The sequence below is a fragment of the Microtus oregoni genome, unplaced genomic scaffold (genome assembly GCF_018167655.1).
Source record: "Microtus oregoni isolate MIOR12 unplaced genomic scaffold, Mior012 000026F_ref0000081, whole genome shotgun sequence".
NCBI lineage: Eukaryota > Metazoa > Chordata > Mammalia > Rodentia > Cricetidae > Microtus > Microtus oregoni.
This window is the reverse complement of record NW_024543085.1, coordinates 3,348,693-3,369,782: the sequence shown is the minus strand read 5'-3', so window position 1 is coordinate 3,369,782 and position 21,090 is coordinate 3,348,693. Positions and strand designations below refer to the sequence as shown.

Genomic DNA, 21,090 nt, shown 5'->3' with positions numbered 1-21,090 from the left:
ATAATAATTGTAATTAGTCAAAAGTTGGGTTGGTGGGGCAACAGTATTTGTGGGAGATTATTTTCCTGGCATGCTCGAGACCCTGAAGCAAGTGGGAGAAGGAGAAAGAGAAGATGAGGGTGAGGAGTGGAGGAGAGGGATGAAAAGAAAGGGACTGTTTTTTGTTTTTGTTTTTTTTTCCACCACTGTCCCATCAACTACAATGAAACACAAATACTCTTACTGTCCCTAGTGGCCAAAGGTAGAAACTGCCTCTGAGCTGGTCAGTGGGCAGCTGCTTCACTGTCACTTAGAAAAAATTCTTTCCCTCAAAGAGAGCACCTTCCTGACCGTGGATGAACTTGTCTGACTTTGAGCTCCAGCATGGGAGGTACTGTAACCCTGATCAGACACTGGGCCCTCTTCTCTGACATCACAGGGAAATGAGGCAGAAACCTGAAGGTCTCACTTAGAAAAAGCTTTTCTAGTTACCTCTCAGGTAGCTTTTGTCTCTGGCTTGACCTTTAGTCCTGTACCCACAATCTACTGCTAGAAAGAAACATCTTTTCTGTATTTGGGGCTTTTGAACTGCAATCAAGGGGGGAAAAAGAATTAAAGAGGCCAACATAGAATTTCCCAGTTTATGCCTGGCTTAAGGGTAAGCTAAATGGATCCCATAATTCACAGAATGCATAGTCAACCATTAAGAAAATCCCAGCTTGCCTTCTAGATGCCCATACTGAAATTCTATTCCAGGGGAGGCAGAAAGAACAACCAGGAGAGCAGTTTGAAAACAGAAAGGGGGAAGAAAGGAAGAGAGGGAAGGAGGGAGGAAAGAGGAAGGAAGGAAGGAAGGAAGGGAGGGAGGGAGGGAGGGAGGGAGGAAAGAAGTAAAGGAAGAGGGAGGGAGTACAGAAGGGAGGGAGGGAGAAAAGAAGGAAGGGAGAGAGGGAGGGAAGAGGGAAGGAAAGGAAGGAGGGAGAGAGGAAGGAAGTGAAGGAGGGAGGGAGGACAGAAGGGAGGGAGGGAGAAAAGATGGAAGGGAGAAAGGGAGGGAGGAAGGAAGGAAGTGAAGGAGGGAGGGAGGGAGGAAGGAAGGAAAGAAAGGAGGGAGGAATGAAAGGAAGGAGGGAGAAAGGGAGGGAGGGAAGAAGGAAGGAAGGAAGGAAGGAAGGAAGGAAGGAAGGAAGGAAGGAGGAGACAGGGGAAAAAAGAAAACTAAATGAACAGAACTATGAATGGAATTGTATGTTTCTGGGCTGTACACAGAAAAACTAGCCACAACCGAGGCTTCATTGTTGCCTCCTTCTGCATAGCAGAAGTGTGGCAGAAGAAAGTTCTACTGCAGTGTTCCCTTCAGACCACTCTACCAAAGCCAAAGCCATTAATAAATCGGCTCCAACTGCTACACTTTGCTGGGTGACTTCATAGTTCAGGAAGTTGACACAAGGAAAGGGCAATAAACTAGATAGAATTTGTGTCTCAGCCTTACAAGCCTGGGCATTGCTGTCCAACACAGCATCGCTACAGTGTAAGCGTCTCCAGACAGTGGGCACCTTCCAACCGCTGATAGGAGATCAAAGAAGCCCATAGGTTTCAGACACAAGATGGGTGTCATTTTATTTCATTCCCCAGAGGGTCTTGCTTGAAAAGTAGTTAATCATGGTTATCTAAATTAAAAGCGAAGGCTGGGTTAATGACTTCATGGGACAGTGTTTCCCTAGCCCTTGGAAAGACTTGGGTTCAAGCCCCAACACTGCAAAAAAGGAAACAAAAAGAAGATTTGACACTCCAGGTCAAAAGCTGACTAAACTCATATAGATGACTGTTGTAACTGTCCTCCAACATCTTGGGGAGTTAAACAGAGCCTCCTTCCAAAAGGATCATCCCAGCTGGGCCTGTTGAGGGTGCACACAGGCTGCTAGAAGTGTTAAGGTGACCACACCCTCACCGGAATATAGAGCAACCCTGCCTTAATGGCATACAGCCTGGGCATGTATAGACCAGGGAAAGACTAGCGGGGAGTGCTGTCTGTTAAAGGGACAGCGCCGTTCCTGCTACGCAAACACTTTCCAGATGTCACTTGCTGCGGTGTGGGAGCACCCACAGTCCTGTAAGTAACCTCTCACCTATGTTCTGCAAGGAAGCTCAATGAACTCATTGATTCCTCAGGGTGTAATTCTGTGGAATCCTGCCTCAGTTTTACACTGAGCCCTTAGGAGAGGGGGTAGATGGTGTTCACGTCTCCCATGGGAAGGAATTGTGCACCGTTAATAAACTGCACCATCAAGGTGCTTGTCCCTATACCTCACAACAGAGCTAGCTCAGAGGTCAACATTTGACCTCTCTATGACGTCACTACAGAATTAACAGTGGTTACTTAAGATACAATTTTCTGACAACTAACTTTCCCTGCTTGGACTGACTGTCCTCAGAGCCTCTCATGGTCCATCTGATATCAGTCCTGAGGTGACCCTGAAGGGTTGTGATCATACCTCTTCTTCTACAAACAATTCATTACTGAGTCCTGCCTTGCTGGGAACTCCAGAGGCCCCGAATCTCCAAAGCCTGCTTCCTGTCTGTCCTTTTGTCCATCCCTGGTGCCCTGGGAAAGAGTATCTTCCTTAATAGATTTTTCAAAAGTCCTTACACTTGGATATTTTAAAATGGAAGGATATTTCAGAATGTAATCCCTTCTGCCCTCAAGAGTAAATCAGTCTGGAAGACTGGAGAGTTTTACAGGCATGCATCCATAAGTTCTCAGCGCTGTGCGTTTGTTCATCATTTGTTTCTTAGTTTGATGAATTAAGGAGATGATAGTGATATGTTTCTCTGGAACTCTTTCTCACAATCTAAGACATTTTACCATATGGCGCCAGCAATTTCTGTCCTGATTCTGCCCTCTTATAGAAAATGGTCATCTCTCCCTCCACTGTTTCTATGTGACAGGTGTTGGTGACTCTCACTATCTGCTCCAGGGCCAACGATTTCTCTAACCTTAATGTCTGTTCAGCAGTTCTCTTATCTCAACCCCATCCTCTCTCACGTCATGGATCTAGCCCACCTGTCTGTCTGCTGACTGCCTTCCCTGGCCACAGTGACCACCCCAGTTCCGTTAAACAAGGCTACCCCATGCTCTCATTGCCTGGGCAATGTTGTATGTTTTTGCACCTCAGGATCCCTAGAGGACCCAAAAGAAGGACTGGAGAGAATTTAATCAAAGTCTATTCACAGAGGAAGCAGCAAAGCGGGCTGAGGTGCTCTGATCCGGGACAAATGCTCGTCAGTGGAAACCTTGTCTTCCTCAAGGTCTGAAGGAACAAAGGGAGCAGTTCCAATAATCCAGGGAGAGGAGAAACATATGAGAGGCCTCTCACAGGTGGGGTGGTCATGTCAAGGAACCCACCCCTCCCTCGCAAGCAGCTCAGCAAGAGGGAGCCAGGACTAGATCATCTCCTGCTGTTCTTCCCATTGACTGGACCCAAGGAGCAAGGATCCAGTTGAGATATGAATGGAAGTCACCCTGCCAAGACCAAGATAAAGAGGGAATGGGTTTGGAAGGGGAGCTCAGGTTGTACCACTGCCTTCCTCCATCAAATGGCTTAAAATTTTCACTAGAACTTAACTGCCCATTAGCCGTATACTGACTTTCAGCTTTCCCCAAACCTGGAAAGAGGAGGGCGGTTAGGTCGTCCTTTATGTCTCTGAGCACACAGTATCTGGGCTCCTGGGTTGACTTGACACCCCATATATACCCCATGGTGAGAACTTTTGTTTTGTTAGTTCCTCCCTAGTTGGTAAGCACAAAAACCTAACTAATCCAGGGTCGTGTTTAATTTTGAAATTACAAAGAGCACCACTATTTTATTCCCTGGGTTGAATTAGCATGTATTTGCATAATTGTTACCCAACATCATTGAGGCATACCTCTATCTGAGAAAACCAATTAGTAAAGAACAACTTCAAACACAGTGATTCCACTTCATGTTGCTTCAGAAGACAGGAGGGGAGGAGAAAGCCAGGCTGTGTCATGTGTTGTATCTCCTCTGTGGCAGCTATGACCAGACACTTAAGGCAAGGTAGCACTGATTTCAGCTTCAAATATGGCTTCCAAAACTCAACCCCGTCAATCAGTTTATGATCAAAACAAACAATCAGAAAAACAAAATAAAACAAGCACAACTCAAGTAGATAGTATCTAATTATAACAAACGCTGTATCCTCTCATTCTTGATTTCTTAGTAAAAGCAAAGGACTAAAGCACTGTGGTAATGAAAGTGAATCTTTGGGGGGTCGTTTGTATGTTTTGGGTTGTTTTCTTTTTTAAAGGCAGGGTTTCTTTGTTTAGAACTGGTTGTCCTAGAACACTCTATAGAACAGACTTGTCTCAAACTCAGAGATCTGCCTGCCTCTGCCTCCCAAATGCTGGGATTAAAGGCATGCGCCACCACTGTCTGACTCTGAAAGTGAGCACTCAATAGTCAATACTTGTGAACCACTTTCTGTCTCATCCACTTTTAGCCCACAGCATGTGTAGTGGTGCTAAATAAATTATTCCGAGAAAAAGAATGAATGAACAGATTTCTCCAGCCTTCCCAGTTCCTACTCTGATGAGGAGCCTGCGTTTGGGAAACTCCTGCTGAGCTACACTCGTTGGGTCCTCTTGTTCCTTTATCAATGAAGACAGAAACAGAAAGACAACCACCTTTGTCCCCATGGAAAAATTTTAGGTGACAACCAACCAGATAGAGACAGGAGCCATTGCCCCCATGTAAACTTATTTATGAAAGGTAATGTTTTGAAAAGTCATCGGCTTACATGTTGCTAATCCTCCACACCAATGTTTGCTCCTTCCCTATTCTTCACCTCAGAAAGACCTGGGGCAATTCCAGATCTTATCTATCCTCTCCTCACTGACCTCCTCATCCCTGAAGAGCCTGGCCCTCGGTGAGAGTCTACCTACCTTATTTCCCATATATCTGCTATAGTGATAGTTTTAGGCAAAGGTTACATTACCCCACTGGTAGGAATGGTAGGAACCTATTTCTAAATCACAGAGACTATATAATAGTATCAACGATTGTGAGAACAACAAAATGCTTACAGTGTAGCATTTTCTGTATTGATTTAGCCCTGAAAAAATAACCTTACCAAAGTGTTGTGGGGTAAGTAGCACCTGAGTTCCATGTTACAGATTTGAACTAAAGCAGGGAGGAGATGCACCATTGTCCATAGATTTGGGTGAGATGAGGGGAAGAACAGGATCTGAACAAGACCATTGCCAGGGCCCAAACTTTAGTGTGTCTGCCTAGCATTGTATAGCAAGTATCATGTAATCTTTTTTGGGTCCTTGTTGTGATACTTGCATTCAAAGAAAATTAGTCAATAGTTAATCTCTTATTTAAAAGTTTCAAAAAGTGAGTTCGAGGCCAGCCTGGTGTACAAGAGCTAGTGCCAGGACAGGCTCCAAAGCTACAGAGAAACCCTGTCTCAAAAAACAAAAACAAAAGTTTCAAAAAGTGTATGAAGCCAGAATTTCATGATTTTGTCACGGTCATCAGAAGAATAGCCAAGATGGAACATGTCACTGTCTTACCCCAGATGATAACTCACTGCAAATGGTTTGTTACCCCCCCCCCCCACTGCCCCATCTTCTTCTGGCTACTATGTTAGTATCAGAACCTCCTGAACTTCAAATGGGAGGCCACGTAGAGCTGTAACCCTGGGTGATTAAAGAGGAGCACAGGCATGTGTAGCTGGAGGAAGGCCAGAAGACCAGAGAGGAGGCTCTTCCTCGTATCGAAGCTTCCACCTCTCATGGAACACTCTGAAGAGAGCTACTTTTCTTTGGGACGATAGATGTCTGCTTACAGACCACTCTTCCAGAAAGTACAAAGGCGTCATGAAGGTACAATTTCCTCTGTTGCTTTGTCCAGGGTAAAGTAAACAGTGAGAATGGAGGGAAATGAAAAGCACAGGATGCCAGGGACGGTGAGAAGTGGACCAGACGCATTCAGTTCAATTGACTTCTTATTGTTAAAGTCCACTTACTAAAACAGCAGTAGCCTCCATTTTATTTTGTTCCAGCTACATTTCTCCCTTACCTTTCTTTTAAACACACCATTTGTTGGCAGGTCTTGATTCTGCCACTCTTTCTTAATGTTGAAGGAAGCAGTGAAACGAGTAATTTTTTTCCTGTTTCCCTGTTGAAGAGTCAGTATTGTGTGAGGAAAATGAGGCTTCCTGATAAATAACTCACAACAATGAGATGGAACACCAAAGCTTTATTTAAGATCTCGAAATTCAAGGTCAAAGTACAGAGATAATCACAGTATATCCACACACAAGCAATTCAAAACAAGTAGCCACGTATTCTATGGTCAAAGGAGGCAAACATTCCAACACAGCAACACGGTGACAAACCCTTCCACCTCTCCATGTGAGGAACACCGTTCCTGATTGTCCTCAGTCCCGCTTTACCTGTTACCAATCGGTCTACCGCAGACTCTTCAACCAGTGTGTTCCTGGTGACGAAGAGAAAAGTCCAATCCTTTGAATATTCTGGGTTATGTTCTAAAGAACACTCGGTCCACTCCTTATGTGTCATCTACAAATTGAACATTATGTCCCGTGATGGAGATCTTATTTTATACAGAATACATTTTTCTGAGATTAGCTTAGCTAAACTGCAACTTCAAAAATATGATCATGTCAACCTACAGGTTTTTCTACACAACACTGGAAGTGGAGGTTTCAATTCACAAAGCTAAATGAGGAGCTACATCATCTCTACTCAACACCACAGGCCCCACAATACACAAGAAGCAAGGCCGCACACAAATTAAAGTCTGCCCATGACAGTAGGCACAAAGTCTACAGTTTACTACTACTTTAACTGCTAAAGAATCAGTGCCCAGAGGCAATAAACTAATCTAACTCCATCAGTGAGAAGCAAAGGTGTGAAGCAGAGTTTTCCAAGCAGCCTATCAGCAGGATTCTATTAGGGAACACTAAGTCTTAAACAACATGTTTATTTCTACGCTTCTTAAAGATTTGCCATTTCAAGGTCGTTCTGCATATAGTCAACGGGAGCCATTGTTAAAAGGCAGCTTTCGTATCGATCAGCTAAGATGCTCTGAAATATCAGTCTAATCCTTGAGAAGACAAGAAAATCAGCTAAGTTCTTTTTTTCACACTTGCCTGTACCCACTTTTCTAAACTTCTTTCTCATCTACGTGGGATCCAGGGTGTAGAATATCTTTCTCAGAGTCTGAGGAGGTATTAAGTAGGAAAACAAACAAAATTAAACCTGACTGGATTATATGGAGAAACTCAAAGACATTTACTTGAACAGTAGCAGGTCCCTCTCCATAACTCTCCATGCTTTGTCTTCATGGCTCAAAGGAAAAGAAAGCCCACACTTCAAGCTCAAAAGCACGCGTCAGAAAGGTAAGCGCTAGATCCGGGTCTGCACCTGTACCCTCGCCCCGCCACCTCACACTGCAGTCACCTGCTTGGACGTCTGGATCCTCTTTTAAAGATATGACCCTGGAGGACAGAAGTCCTTGTTGGCTCATCTGTGGGCTCCAGGATCCGGCTCAGTGAGTATGCTCAAACTGAAATGTCTATTCCTTGACTATACAGTGAACTGCGCTCTCTCTCCCATTTCTATCTTGTTCCCATTGCACTCCTGTGCTTTTATCACCAAAAGAAGGTAGATGACCTTAATTTGGAGAGGAGGCATCTCTAACACTAGTAACAGTGATGTCTGCGCACTGCTCATCGGCAGGAGACAGCAAGCTCAAGAAGCCGTTCACAAAACCTGATACACTGCAAATTAAAAGTCATGTAAACCTATTACTGGCAATGTGGAGAATGAGATTCATTTGTAAGAAAATGTGGGTCCCTTTTCAGATGAGATCATGTGTGGAAGATTCACAAAACACATCAGGATATCTAATAAAAGCTGTCACTATACATGCTATCCCTGCTATGTCGGCGCCTGCCTTCTCAATGCAGTCATGTCTCTGAAAATTCCTTGACTTGACTTGCTTATTTTCCCACAGCATGCTACTCTAGGATTAATGACATGTTGTGTGTAAAGTGTTCTGTAATCCCTAAAGTGATATAATCAACCCAAGTACCATTTTATGTATGCAAACTGTGCCTACCCAGCAAGCCCACTTAAACATCTAGGATTGGGAACTATTGTCTCCTAAGACTTAATAAATGATTCCCTCTGGTTCCAAAAGCAAGTACTTCTTCAATCGCAAGGGGAGGGACAGCAGAGGAATTGCGTTGTGGCATCTCTCATTCAACGCCTTCCGGATGGCACATCTCGATAAATGCATGAGGGTCCTGGGAGTGTTGCAGCACACCTTGAAGAGAGAGTGGTAGAAATCCCAGTGTTTCTGGAAAGCAAAGCAAAAGGGAGCTTAATTCAAGGAAGGCTCCACAACATACAAAGGTGAAATCCACATCGGCACATGCGTCTCTACTTTACACACAGCAATAGTTCTCCAGAGTCTCCGACATTAAACTGGGAAGGTCAGAAAGTGAGGCATGGCAGTGCTGGTAAGAGAAGGGGCAAACACATTCACAAACCTGTTCAGACATGCCTGAACAGGCCGAACCACTTCAAACCAAAATGGCAATTTTAATTTAGCTCGATATCATAGCATGTTCTTTCTGCCCCTGGGAATATCCGCTAGCAGTGGCTAGCAGGCACGTAACTTTCAAAGGTTAAAGAGCTAATAAGTAGCAGAGTAAGATTAAACAACGAAGCTATTGGCCTCTAAGCCCGGAGAACTTTGTGCCTGGTATCTCCCATGTATTTGACACAGTCTTGACTTCTAAAGTCAAGAACAGGATGTTCTGTGGGAAGGACTAGTTATCACATGGGTCAAAGTCTCTAAGTCCACAGGTGAGGGCCTGGCTCCAAGGGCTTTGCCTGGCTCACTGCACACTCTGAAACAATGTTTCCTGCTTAGTCCTAGATAAAAGTGTGTGAAATATCCAAATAAAACACCATACTTTTCCAGAACAAAATTCTGAATGAGCAAAACCACATATTATCACTTAACTCATTCAAACTGATGAAAAATAAAACTGCTACGTTCATATAGTTATTCAAATTCTTTCAGAGAAATTCCCCGAGACTCCTTAGTATCACCTGTTTGGCAGGCATACACAGGAAGAGATTTACACTCTCCTTCTTGTATTTTATAATCCTTTTCTTCATTACATCTGAGAAAACTTGGAAAGCACTCTCCAAAGCATTGTTTTACATTGGAAGGCTGCGTGTTGAAACACGTCTGTCAGCTCTCAGTGGTGGGTTATTTACCTCCAGGACGTCGTCAGGAATGGATCTCCTCCACTTCATGTTCCACCTGATGTGCTCGTAGGCATTGACCACAACTTCAATGGCTTTGGGACAAGAGTGGCAAGCCTGGATCACCTGCAGAGACAACAGAGGGGGTGGTCACTTAGCGTGTGCACATGAGTCAAATTCCCACAAACCAGGACACACCTAACATCACCGTTCCAAGGAGGCTGAAGGGGGATTGGGGTCCAAGGCCAACCTGGGATACTCAGTGTACCCTGCCCTCACACACACACACCAACAATGAAAAATTAAAAATAGAGTTGAAAAAAGTTTAATATAAGAAATGCATTAATTCCATGCCAGAGAGCTGTATGGACTAGAGCCAGTCAGTTCTGGTCTCAGGGAGGAGCAGACGTCTTTGACAGTAGAAAGGTCTGTGGCGCTTTGTGTACCACATCTGTGTGTGTGTGTGTGTGTGTGTGTGTGTGGTGATGTATGCTGTGAATATGTTTTATTGCCATTGGTTAATAAAAAAGCTGCTTTTGGCCAATGGCTTAACTGAAAGAGATAGAGATAGAGATAGAGAGAGAGAGAGAGAGAGAGAGAGAGAAAGTAGGCAAAGTCAGGGAGAAGACATGTAGCTGCCACAGGAGACAGATGCCTTTGCTGGAGTCAGCCAAAACTATGCTGGTAGGCCACGATCTTGTGGTGATGCACAGATTTTTTTATGTTAGTTATGATTTTTTTAATTGATTTTATTGAGCTCTACATTTTTCTCTGCTTTCTTCCCCTTCAACCCCCTCCCATGGTCACCATGCTCCCAATTTACTTAGGAAATCTTGTCTTTTTCTACTTCTCGTGTAAATCAGATCCATGTATTTCTCTCTTAGGGTCCTCATTGTTGTCTAGGTTCTCTGGGATTGTGATTTGTAGGCTGGTTTTCTTTGTTTTATGTTTAAAAACCACTTATGAGTGAGTAAGTATGATAATCGTCTTTCTGGGTCTGGGTTACCTCACTCAATATGATGCTTTCTAGCTCCATCCATTTGCCTGCAAATTTCAAGATGTCATTATTTTTCTCAGCTGTGTAGTACTCCATTGTGTAAGTATACCACATTTTCCTTATACATTTTTCGGTTGAGGGGCACTTAGGTTGTTTCCAAGTTCTGGCTGATGATGCACAGTAATGGAGATGGGTTAGTTCAGAATATAAGAGCTAACTAAAAATACACTTAAGCTATTGGCCAAACAGTATTGCAAATAATAAAGTTTCCGTGTGATTATTTCAGGTCTAAGAGGCTGGGAATGAAGGATGAGGCTCCACCTACCTGTGCGTATGTGTAAGTATGTGTGCGTATGCACGTATGTGTACAGTAATGCATCACCTCTCTGCAGGTTGGCTGAGGCAGAGTGAGAGGAAAGGAAGCTCTTGGTTAGCGTCAGTGTGGCCTCCCATGGCGCCTTCTCCACTGGTCTCTGCTGTACGTAGGAACATTTGTGTGAGTTCTACAGATGCCACAGTTTGTAATGCCCGTTTCTTTTGCCAAGACTCCTCTTCATGTTGAATCCTTACCCCTGACACACCACCGCACACACACACGCACGCGCACGCACGCACGCACACACACAACCCTCCACAGAAGTTTCAATGCCCACCAAAGTTCTCCCACCATTTTTAGGTGAATTGAAAAGGGTGTGAAGCAGATCTTGTGGGATCACTGAGGATGGTGGATGGAGGGAATGACACATTCTCGCCTTTGAGACCTTCCATGCTGCAGCATTCAGTGTTTTAGTGCTCCCATAAGGAACATTCCCTTACGAATAAAGAACCCATTAAAAGTAAGATGAGGATGACCAACAATTGGAGATCAGAAAGCCATCTTCACTGTGGAAAGCTCATTACACACACTGTTAAACTATCAGCCACATAGAGCTTCTGAAACTGCACTCTGGAATGAGTTTTCTGCCCTCTGACTGCAGGTCTTTCTCTGGGAGCCAAGCTCGTTTCTGGGGTCTTGCTACCCTGACTAACAAAGATGTCTTGTGTTCTCTAAGTCTGAGGTTCAGTAAGACAACTCAGTCTCCTTCATCTCTCAGTTGACTGAACAGAATAACAAAGTGGAAAACACAGGCTGGGGCGGAGGCAGTATTTTACCAGAACTTGCCTCATGAAAACACGAGACAAGGGAACTTGAATTTTTTTTCTGCTAAATAGTTTGAGATGAAATCCAGCTCCAGTGAGTTCAGGAACAAGCAGATACTGTGAGAATGAATAGAGCCGTGTGCGAGCAATATTACAGAAAGGAGAGGAGGGCTCTAAGGTCACCACATCTATTACATTTGTCTCCCCCACTTGTCACATGTAGCCTGAAATTAGCTACAGCAGGATCTTCTAGACCGTAGGCATCAGCTTCTGCCATGGCTGATCAGGAAAATGTTTTCCTAAGCCTAGATATCAATGGGACAATCAATTCATGCCTGAATAGTATTATATAGTATCTTTACAGACACACACAGAGAGAGAGAAACACACACGCACACACATGCACACACACAGATTAAAGATGGCCCCCCAACTTTTTCAAATGCCACTTGTAAGACACTTCAGTAAGAAATTATCCTAAAGCTACCTTGAATCTTGTCTGGTGCTATATTCTTGTACACACAAAAATCCACTTACTCTCAAGGGAATCTTGAGCAATGGCCTTCACACACAATATTGTTCAGTGGCAGAAATCATCCTTACCTCCCCCAAAATCCTCACATTATCTTTCCCTTCCATAGGGAAAAAAATGTCTTTCTTGTCCTACAAGAAATCTCAATTTCTGCTCCCTGGGGTGTCGCTTCCTTTTGAATTATGTTGGAAGAACGAACAATCAAATGTCCTTTGGTAGCCTGGAAAGCAATCGCCGACCCTATCTCTCCCACCCCCACCATCTCGCTTATATAATTTATACAGTGGCTCTCGGTGGAATGCGCCCTCTCCCCATCCACTGTGCATCAGGAAGACAGCATCTGCAGCTGTGACCTTGCTCCTTGTAAATAAGGAAACTGAATTCCCCATCCAGGAGAGAACAAATCACTTTGTCTTCTGGATAAATGAGACAGTCATTAGCCTGTCATAAGGATGACTTTCTCTTAGGAGAATCGGGCTGTGGAGTAGTGTTCTAAATCACTTTCAGGCATCTGCATAGTAAATTGAATAGTTTTTCTTCCACTTTGCCGTTCATATACACATCTGAAGGGTAGCAACAAAATGGTTGATAATAGCAGCCAGGTCTACGTTAAATCTCCTTAGCAATCAGCCAGACCAAGGAAGCTAGAGGAGCAAGCAAAACCAAGTAGGAAAACATCGATGGTGCAGCCAGCGTTCCTTGAGACACAAGACTGTGTACTTATTGTAAAGGCTGGAGGAGCCAGCAGGGCCAGTTCAGGGCTAGCAGCTCTTACCCTGCCCCAAATGCACACAGGACAAGGAAGAGGAAGACAGGGAAACTGGCTGAACACTCTCACCAGACTGGTGGGCATGCCACAGCCACTCTGTTTAGATGCTTCTGAATAATTCATGCTTCTACCTGCACGATTCAAATAGGAAAGTTAGGGGAAGGTGTTCAAAAATAGTACCGCAAGTACATGGCCAAGTAGAGACTGTGCTCATCATCACTAGACCTCTCTTTCTAGTAACAGAGAACTGACCGTCTGTGTGGGAAAGACTTCAGACCTCCACAAACTCCCAAGATGCTTACTGAAAAACAGAAGGACTTTGAATGTCTATTCTCACTACTTTACCATTAAGAAGGGAGTGAGGAGGGGCAGTGTTAGATTTCGAGAGACCTGCGACATTCGCTCATTCAGCTGTGAGCTTCCGGACTGAGCTCAGCTTTCGGGCTCCGGGCACTGTCCCGACAGCGCCCATCCCTGAGCTGGGGATGCCCCGTCAATCTAACAGAGCCACAGCAATGATTTAGCACTCAAAGATGTTTGATGCCATGTTGAGACCCATAGCATTCTTTACTGAAGGCTGCCATGCACCAGGAGCCATACCGACCATTTTTCAAATAGCTCATGCAATTTTCAAAAAAAAATAAAATTAAATTAAAAGCTGGGAGGAGACTTGTAACTGACCGACAGAGCGAGACAGCACACCGCCCTGGTACCTTTATCACGTATATCCCCTCCAGCCTTGTCCATGCAAGGAAATGGTGTGAAGGCATAAATAGAGTGAATAAACTTTTTTAGATTTTACTATATTAATTTTAACGAGCATATGCATATGTATACCAAGGAGCTAAGTTACAGGCTATTGGGAGTCACCCAACATGGTTGATGGGAACTGAACCTGGGTCCTCCACAAGAGCAACAAGTGTTCTTGATTGTTCCTCAGCCCACCAAAGTCTACTTTCTGAAGTGAGCTGCGCTGAAGAGACGGTGTACTTGGTCTGGTACTCCGCTCTAGGTAATAAGAACCCAGTAAGAGATGGTGTACTTGGTCTGGTACTCCGCTCTAGGTAATAAGAACCCAGTAAGAGACAGTGTACTTGGTCTGGTACTCGGCTCTAAGTAATAAAAAGCCAGGAAGGTGTGAGTGGGTTTAAGGAGGGGAAACAGGAGGTGGTTATAGAGACAGACAGACAGTGAAGGTCAGAAATGGGTGCCAGTCTGCCAGGACTGGCAGCCCCTCAAGAAAAAGAGTAAGAAATGTCTGGTCGCATCTTCTAAGTACACGCGTGGTGCACTATGAGCAGGTGTAGACATCCTCCTGATAAAGGACTGTGTTCACATGCAGTTCGTGTGTTACCAAAGAATTTAAGCCAAGAATGCCCACTTCACAGACATAGAAACTGGGGCTTAGGAAGCTAGCAATTTATTCAATCACTCCCTTATTGATGTAGCAAGACCAAAATCTGATTTCAAATTTCTTTTTATAGATATTTTGTCCTTGTTATGAGCAGAGTGTCTAAATCTAAAATAAATAAGCAATAGATGACAAAGTAAAGATAAAAGCAAGAAAGGAGAAATTACAAAAAAAAGTATTTGTTTTGGATTTTTTTTTTTGGTATTTTTGGGGGGGGTGTTCTTTTGACTTTTGCAGAAAAGATTTCTCAGTAGCTTTTGGAACCTGTATTGGAACTCGCTCTGTAGACCAGGCTGGCCTCAAACTCACAGAGATCCACCTGCCTCTGCCTCCTGAGTGCTGGGATTAAAGATGTGCCACCAACACCCAGCTAAATTACAAAAAAAGTAACAGTTAAGTGCCTACAGATTCTTGGCCTTGTAGACATATTCAGCAGGTATCCAGAGACAAGGACCATTACTAGTTAAAACCTGAGATAAATATAAACTTGGTTTGGAAGGATGGAGCAGCCCTCGGTACAGCCTGGTACAACAGTGACGTAAAGGTCTGGAGTGTGCACATTGTCTATTGTGGGTGATACGTCCAGGTGGGTGGTTGCTAGGGTGATTATAACAGTGGTAGAGGAAGTGCTTCAGAAGCAGATTCCTAGGTGAAAGGCTGCTGTGTGCTCGGCTGTCATAGAAGCAGACGGAAACCCGGAGAGCCGGAGCAAGCGCCTGCTGATTCCGCGGGAGGGTTTAACTGCCCGAGACACAGCGGACCATGCTCTTGAAGCACTCGGATCCTGATCGGACTTCAGTGGGAATGGAACACATGACCATCACGTTTTGTATTAACTATGGAAATGTTAGCAAGTCTGGGGGTGTCCTGTGCTTTATGCATAAGTTTAAGGGAAGAAAATTAATCCTCAATTAAAACACTGACAACCAGGTATAAAATCCCTACTGTGTTCAACAGGACTGACTTCACCATAACTTAACTCAGTAACTGAATGCTCTTTGGACTATCTGCAGTTTTTCTTCATTGAATTCTATACTCTTAAAGGATTTTTATTATTTTATTTTTCTTTTTAGTTTGTTTAGTTGTTTGGGTTTTTATTTCTTGTTTCAATTTGTGATACAAGGTCTTACTATATGACCCAGGCTGGCCTCCCGCCTATGCCTCTCCGGTGCTGGACCAACTGGCTATGCGCACTAGCACTTCTGACTGCATTCCTATCTTGAGAACTTTCCCCCTAAGGTGTCCTCACATTGCTGGACCATAGGTGAGTCCCTGACCTTTTACCAAAGTGACACCGAACACTTAGGCAGGATGCCTTAAAATTATATATGAGTGGGAGGTGGTGGCTCCACCCCAGTTAGGTGGATTATTCCTCAATTTTTCTGGCTTCTTTAAATTAAAGTTTTAGAGTTGCAGTGTCTCCTGGTTTATTTTTAAAAGTTAAATTCATTTTAACTACCAAACTAATGATCATCATTAACCTGATGCTGGCATCTCCTGCATTCTTCCACTTTATCATGAACTGTGCATATTAAAATGACCTCTGTGTGTGTGTTTTTCTTTCCCAATAGACTCTAAGCTGCTCGAGTAGGTACCTTGTCTTGGTCATATCAACATCATTAGCATCTAGTCCCTGCCAGACCATTAGAGGTTATTAATTAGCATTGTTCAGAAAAGAGGTCATGCTGTATGATATTACGTGAATAAATCCTTGAATCAAATTATCTACGGTCAGGTCCTAAGCCCACCACTGCAGGAGCTGAGACATGACTGGGCACCTCAGATGCCTCTGCTGCATCACAGAGACAGTGCGTCCCTTATAGGATTATTATAAGAATCAAATCAGCAAATACAAAATGTTTATAACAACCAACTGAACTCATTACAAGTCATTAGCGGTCCCTATGTGTTAGCTGACATTATTGTTAGCTTTGGTCAAATTGGAAGACTGCAAATCTTTCCTGGCTGTAAGCTAACTTATTCCAAAGCAGGTTATGGAGTCTTTAGGCCAGTGGTTGAGTAGGAACAATTGCCTGTCCCTCATGGGCTGACTTTCTAGCTCCTGCCCAAATTTCATTAAAAAAGAAGAAGAAGAAGAAGAAGAAGAAGAAGAAGAAGAAGAAGAAGAAGAAGAAGAAGAAGAAGAAGAAGTGTAGAGGAGGATGAGGAGGTCTTACAGAGGTCAGACACCGCTGTTCAAGACTCATCTTGAACAAGCTGGAATCTCCGGGAGATTGGAGGGCACAGCTCTGTTTGACCTCACCTTGTGGAACTGTGGGGGGTAGATCCGCGCAGCCCCGTAGTTGAGCAGCAGCTGGTAGCAGAGCTCGGGCTGCGCAGCAGGGCGCACGGAGGTGACCTTCAGCACGTACTGGATGGCCGCGCAGCCATTGATATCCATCATGTTGGCCTCGGCGCCCGCCTCCAGCATCATATGCATAAGCACGTGGTCGCAATTCCAGGCAGCCTTGTGCAGAGGGGACTTGAAGTCGTCGTCGCGGGCGTTGACCTCGGCGTTGTTGTCCAGTAGCATGCGGCAGATGAGGTGGTGTTCCCTGCTGTACTCCTGCTCCTTGAAGCGCAGGGCCCAGTATGTGGCGATGGCCAGCGGGGTCTCCATGTGGGCGTTCAAGCTGTCGACGATGGCCCCGTTCTCCACATAGAAGGCCGCCAGCTCGGACAGGCCGAAGTGGGCAGCCGTGTGCAAGGGTGTCTCCTCATCCTGGTTGTTGGTTTTCATGTTCACGTTTGCACCTGTGAGGTGAAATGACAGCAGACAATTTAAACATGCGTCTATGGTTATTGTTATTTCATATGTATGAGCAATACTGTTTCTCAGGGATTCTCTTTAACCTCTGCCAGCCATGCATGACCCCGGCCCAGCCACAAAGGGCCAAGATGACCCTAGTGTAAGTCACTCCTGATGCCAACGCTGCCATCTCCCTGAATACCAACAAATGTACCCTGGAAAAGGAACTAACGATCTTTCCCAAAGTCTGGACAAGCACTGCTGGCCTCCAACTCTTCATTCCCAGGTGGATTTGGAAGTAAGTGATCTCTTTCACAAAATATTTTATATCATTATAGTGCCAAACACTGTTTAATACATAATTTCTTTTTGAAATTTTTAAGTTAATTGTTGACAAGCGGTAAAGGAGCTTACCACCAAAGTCTGTCTACTTCAGTCGGATGTCTGAGACCCACATGGTCGGACCAGCTATGCCTTTGGAATATAGTAAACACACACATGCACACACGGGCGCGCGCGCGCACACACACACACACACACACACACACAATCTTTAGCACCAAAAAAGCTAAAGGTCACAGTTTTGCATTGAGAAGTGTAGAAGTTAGCATTATAGAAATAGTCACCAAAAGAGCCAAAACATGAACAATGCTTGACAAAAGTGTTTGATAGATAAATGTTTGTGCTTGGACCGCACCTTAGAAATGATTTCATGCAACCCACTTACTTAGCAGACCATGAAACCAGCTTGAATTTTATTTTTCTGATAAGAAAAATATAATGACTAACCTGAGAAATGAGAAATTTCCTTCTTTGGCTAATTTAAAAAGGTAGACCAAATGACCCTAAGGGCCAGAGTCATAAATAATTCTACTGGAAATTTTTGTAGGTACATCAAATATAAGTCTGAAGAGACTGTTACTGTTATTAGTGGTGGTGGTAGTGTTATTGTTATTGCTATAACTAGGGTTAACTTGGAACTTCAAATATAAGTCTGAAGAGGCTGTTACTGTTATTAGTGGTGGTGGTGGTGGTGCTATTGTTATTGCTATAACTAGGGTTAACTTGGAACTTCAAATATAAGTCTGAAGAGGCTGTTACTGTTATTAGTGGTGGTGGTGGTGGTTGTGTTATTGTTATTGCTATAACTAGGGTTAACTTGGAACTTCAAATATAAGTCTGAAGAGGCTGTTACTGTTATTAGTGGTGGTGGTGGTGGTGGTGTTATTGTTATTGCTATAACTAGGGTTAACTTGGAACTTCAACAGTCTGAAGAGGCTGTTACTGTTATTAGTGGTGGTGGTGGTGTTTCTTCAAATATAATTTGATGAGGCTGTTACTGTTATTAGTGGTGGTGGTGGTGGTGTTATTGTTATTGCTATAACTAGGGTTAACTTGGAACTTCAACAGTCTGAAGAGGCTGTTACTGTTATTAGTGGTGGTGGTAGTGGTTGTGTTATTGTTATTGCTATAACTAGGGTTAACTTGGAACTTTAAATATAAGTCTGAAGAGACTGTTACTGTTATTAGTGGTGGTGGTGGTGGTGTTATTGTTATTGCTATAACTAGGGTTAACTTGGAACTTCAACAGTCTGAAGAGGCTGTTACTGTTATTAGTGGTGGTGGTGGTGGTTGTGTTATTGTTATTGCTATAACTAGGGTTGACTTGGAACTGATCCATGTGCAGCATTGTCATCTCAGTGCGTCTCATACACAGTCTCATGGACTGTCCCGCAGCTCTGCGGTAGCTGCGCTCTCCACGCTGACTTCACAGTTGGGGGAAGTCATCCTTGCATTAACATTCTGCACAAAGCACACCAAGCTAGTGAGCTTGTGAACAGAAATCTGCAAGAAGACAGATCGGATTGGGAAAAATCCCTTATTATAATTCTATTCCACCTCATTATTATTTTTCTGCAGGAAACTTTATATCGTTTGCTATACGGAAAACCCAATGTAGTAGAAACACCGTTGCATTTTATAAATTTAAAAATAGTTTTCCCACATGGGTAGTTCCTTCTTGGCTTCATTTACAGCATCCCCTGGGTGTTCAGAATATATTTAAGAAGGGAATTCTCCCACAGGCATGCTCAGTGTCTGGTTAAGGAACCAACTCTCCTGTGAGGTTTCTCCAAGTGTGTGGCTGGGCAGACACTAGGCTCTTCCGGCTTGCAGGAAGCAAGGCTGGAATCAAAGCCATCTTCACTGGGCCTGTGGTCATCAGTATTCAGACTTGGAAGGGTTCTAGGTGAGGTCTTCTCTCTCGTCAGATATCTGCGTTTGAGTGAAGTGGAGTAACTACAAATGTCTTCCTGGAAGTCGTGTGCAGGGTCACTTCAGCTGCTGGAGAATCTCCAGTAAGAAAAGGAATCAAAGACTCAGGATGAAGTTTTCACAGGCCAACTCAGAGTGAATCACTGCTTTTGTTTTTAAAAACAACCTGGACATTTACTCTTAACCTTTGACCTCTTGGGATAACTGAATTCATGGCAGAGTCACGTTTCCTGAGCTGAAACTTTTCATTTTTAAACTTGAATTGTGTCTCCAGCAAGAACTTTCCAAAATAATATATTACTTTTTTTGTTTTAGATTCTTTTCATTTCTCCAAAAAAATTATAGCTCAGAAGGGAAACATTGGGGAACTTTTACAACTACTTTTTTTTAACAGAAAGGTACAATGTATTAGTTTTCAGCAACCTCCATAATAGAACTTAAGAAAGAGAAGTGACTCTTCCTGAGCCCTGAGCCATGAGAGGGCAGTCTGACATCAAGGTGTCTGCAGGGCCATTGCCTCTGGAGGCTCTGAAAGAGAACCCATCTCAGAGATGGCCATGGCTGGTGAGCCTCGGTGGCCCTTTGCTTGTAGAAGCATCGTGTCGGCCTTGACCCCTGTCACCACATGGCATTATCTGTGTCTTCATGAAGGATGCTACCCACACTGCGGTAGGCTCATCACACCGCAGGGCAGCTTCATGCTGTCCCAGCGATGGCATCTTCAGTGACTCTCTCCAAGTACTGTCATGGGCTGAGTGAGGGAGATTGCGGCCACATGAGGGGTGCAATTCAAGCTCATAATATAACAGACGAATCTTGTTACAAAATATTATTGCACAGTTTCAACATTATTGAAATCATATCTCACTTCAGGAAAGCAAAGACCTCTTTCTGTATCTTCACATCTCTGTCTCTGTTTCTGTCTCTCTTTCTTTTCTTCTCTCTCTCTGGGACAGGGGCTCACTAGTATAGCCCAGGCTGGCTTCTAACTCACAGAGACCAACCTACCTCTGCCTCCTGAGTGCTGCTATTAAAGGCATACACCACCACATCCGGTATGAAAACAGACAGTTCTTGATGTGATGGAGCTCCCTGCCCTCCACTCTCTGCCCAATTAGAACTTTATCCAGCCGGAGGTGACTATAGCTGCTTTATGAACCTGCTCAGATAGGCAAGTCTCTCCATTTCCTTTTAGTCTTATCACGTGTGTGTGGAACTCTAAACCAGATGGTTTGGTTTCTGTTCTAAGTTTGAACACAAGAACCCTAGAACATATTGTTCTGTTTTGCTTCCTTCACTCAACATTCTGTTGTGAGGTTTGCTGTTCTCTTCCTTTCACTTGCTGTGTCTCTCACATAAGTTATCCCCAGTTTGTCCTTGCTACTAGAGAGAGACATTCCCCATTAAGGCTCTTCCAAACACCGCGGCTGTGGGCATTCCTGCATATTCTTGCATGCCAGTTCTCATGTGCAGGAGTTTCTGTGGCTTCTATTCTTGTGAATGGAACAACTGCACTATTGAGTAATCGTATCTTCAGTTTCATTAACAAGAGTCAAGTCATGTTGCTGGACCAGCTTATATTCCCATAACTCATGTGTGAGGGTTCTTGCCAAACCACGCTTTCATCATCAATGATGCTTTGATTGAGTCCAGTTCATTGCAATCGCTCTGGTCCATGCACAGTGATTTTTATCATTTTTCCCTCGACATTGAGCAAGTGGTATAATACTTATATTCTTTTTAAAATATTTCTTGTCATAATCATCATTTCTGTGCTATCAATCTGTGACTTTAAATATCATTTAAAAATAACTAAATAATATTACATGGAGCACATATGCCTTACTACTGGGTTACTGGACATATGAGATTCTTTTTTTTTTCTTCAAAATTTTGATCTTATAAATA

At 43.8% G+C, this 21,090-nt stretch overlaps 1 protein-coding gene across 1 annotated transcript in view; it reads right to left on the bottom strand.

Moving 5' to 3' along the window:
- Window positions 1–6,291: 6,291 nt before the first annotated feature.
- Window positions 6,292–21,090, bottom strand: part of Asb4 (ankyrin repeat and SOCS box containing 4) — a 42,981-nt gene continuing 28,182 nt past the window's right edge. The window contains exons 3-5 of the mRNA XM_041675652.1: window positions 16,423–16,913; window positions 9,323–9,436; window positions 6,292–8,390 (exon numbers count right to left, since the gene is read on the bottom strand). Of these exons, the coding sequence (XP_041531586.1) occupies window positions 8,202–8,390; window positions 9,323–9,436; window positions 16,423–16,913 (794 nt within the window). The 3' untranslated portion in view covers window positions 6,292–8,201. The remainder of the gene's footprint in view (window positions 8,391–9,322; window positions 9,437–16,422; window positions 16,914–21,090) is intronic.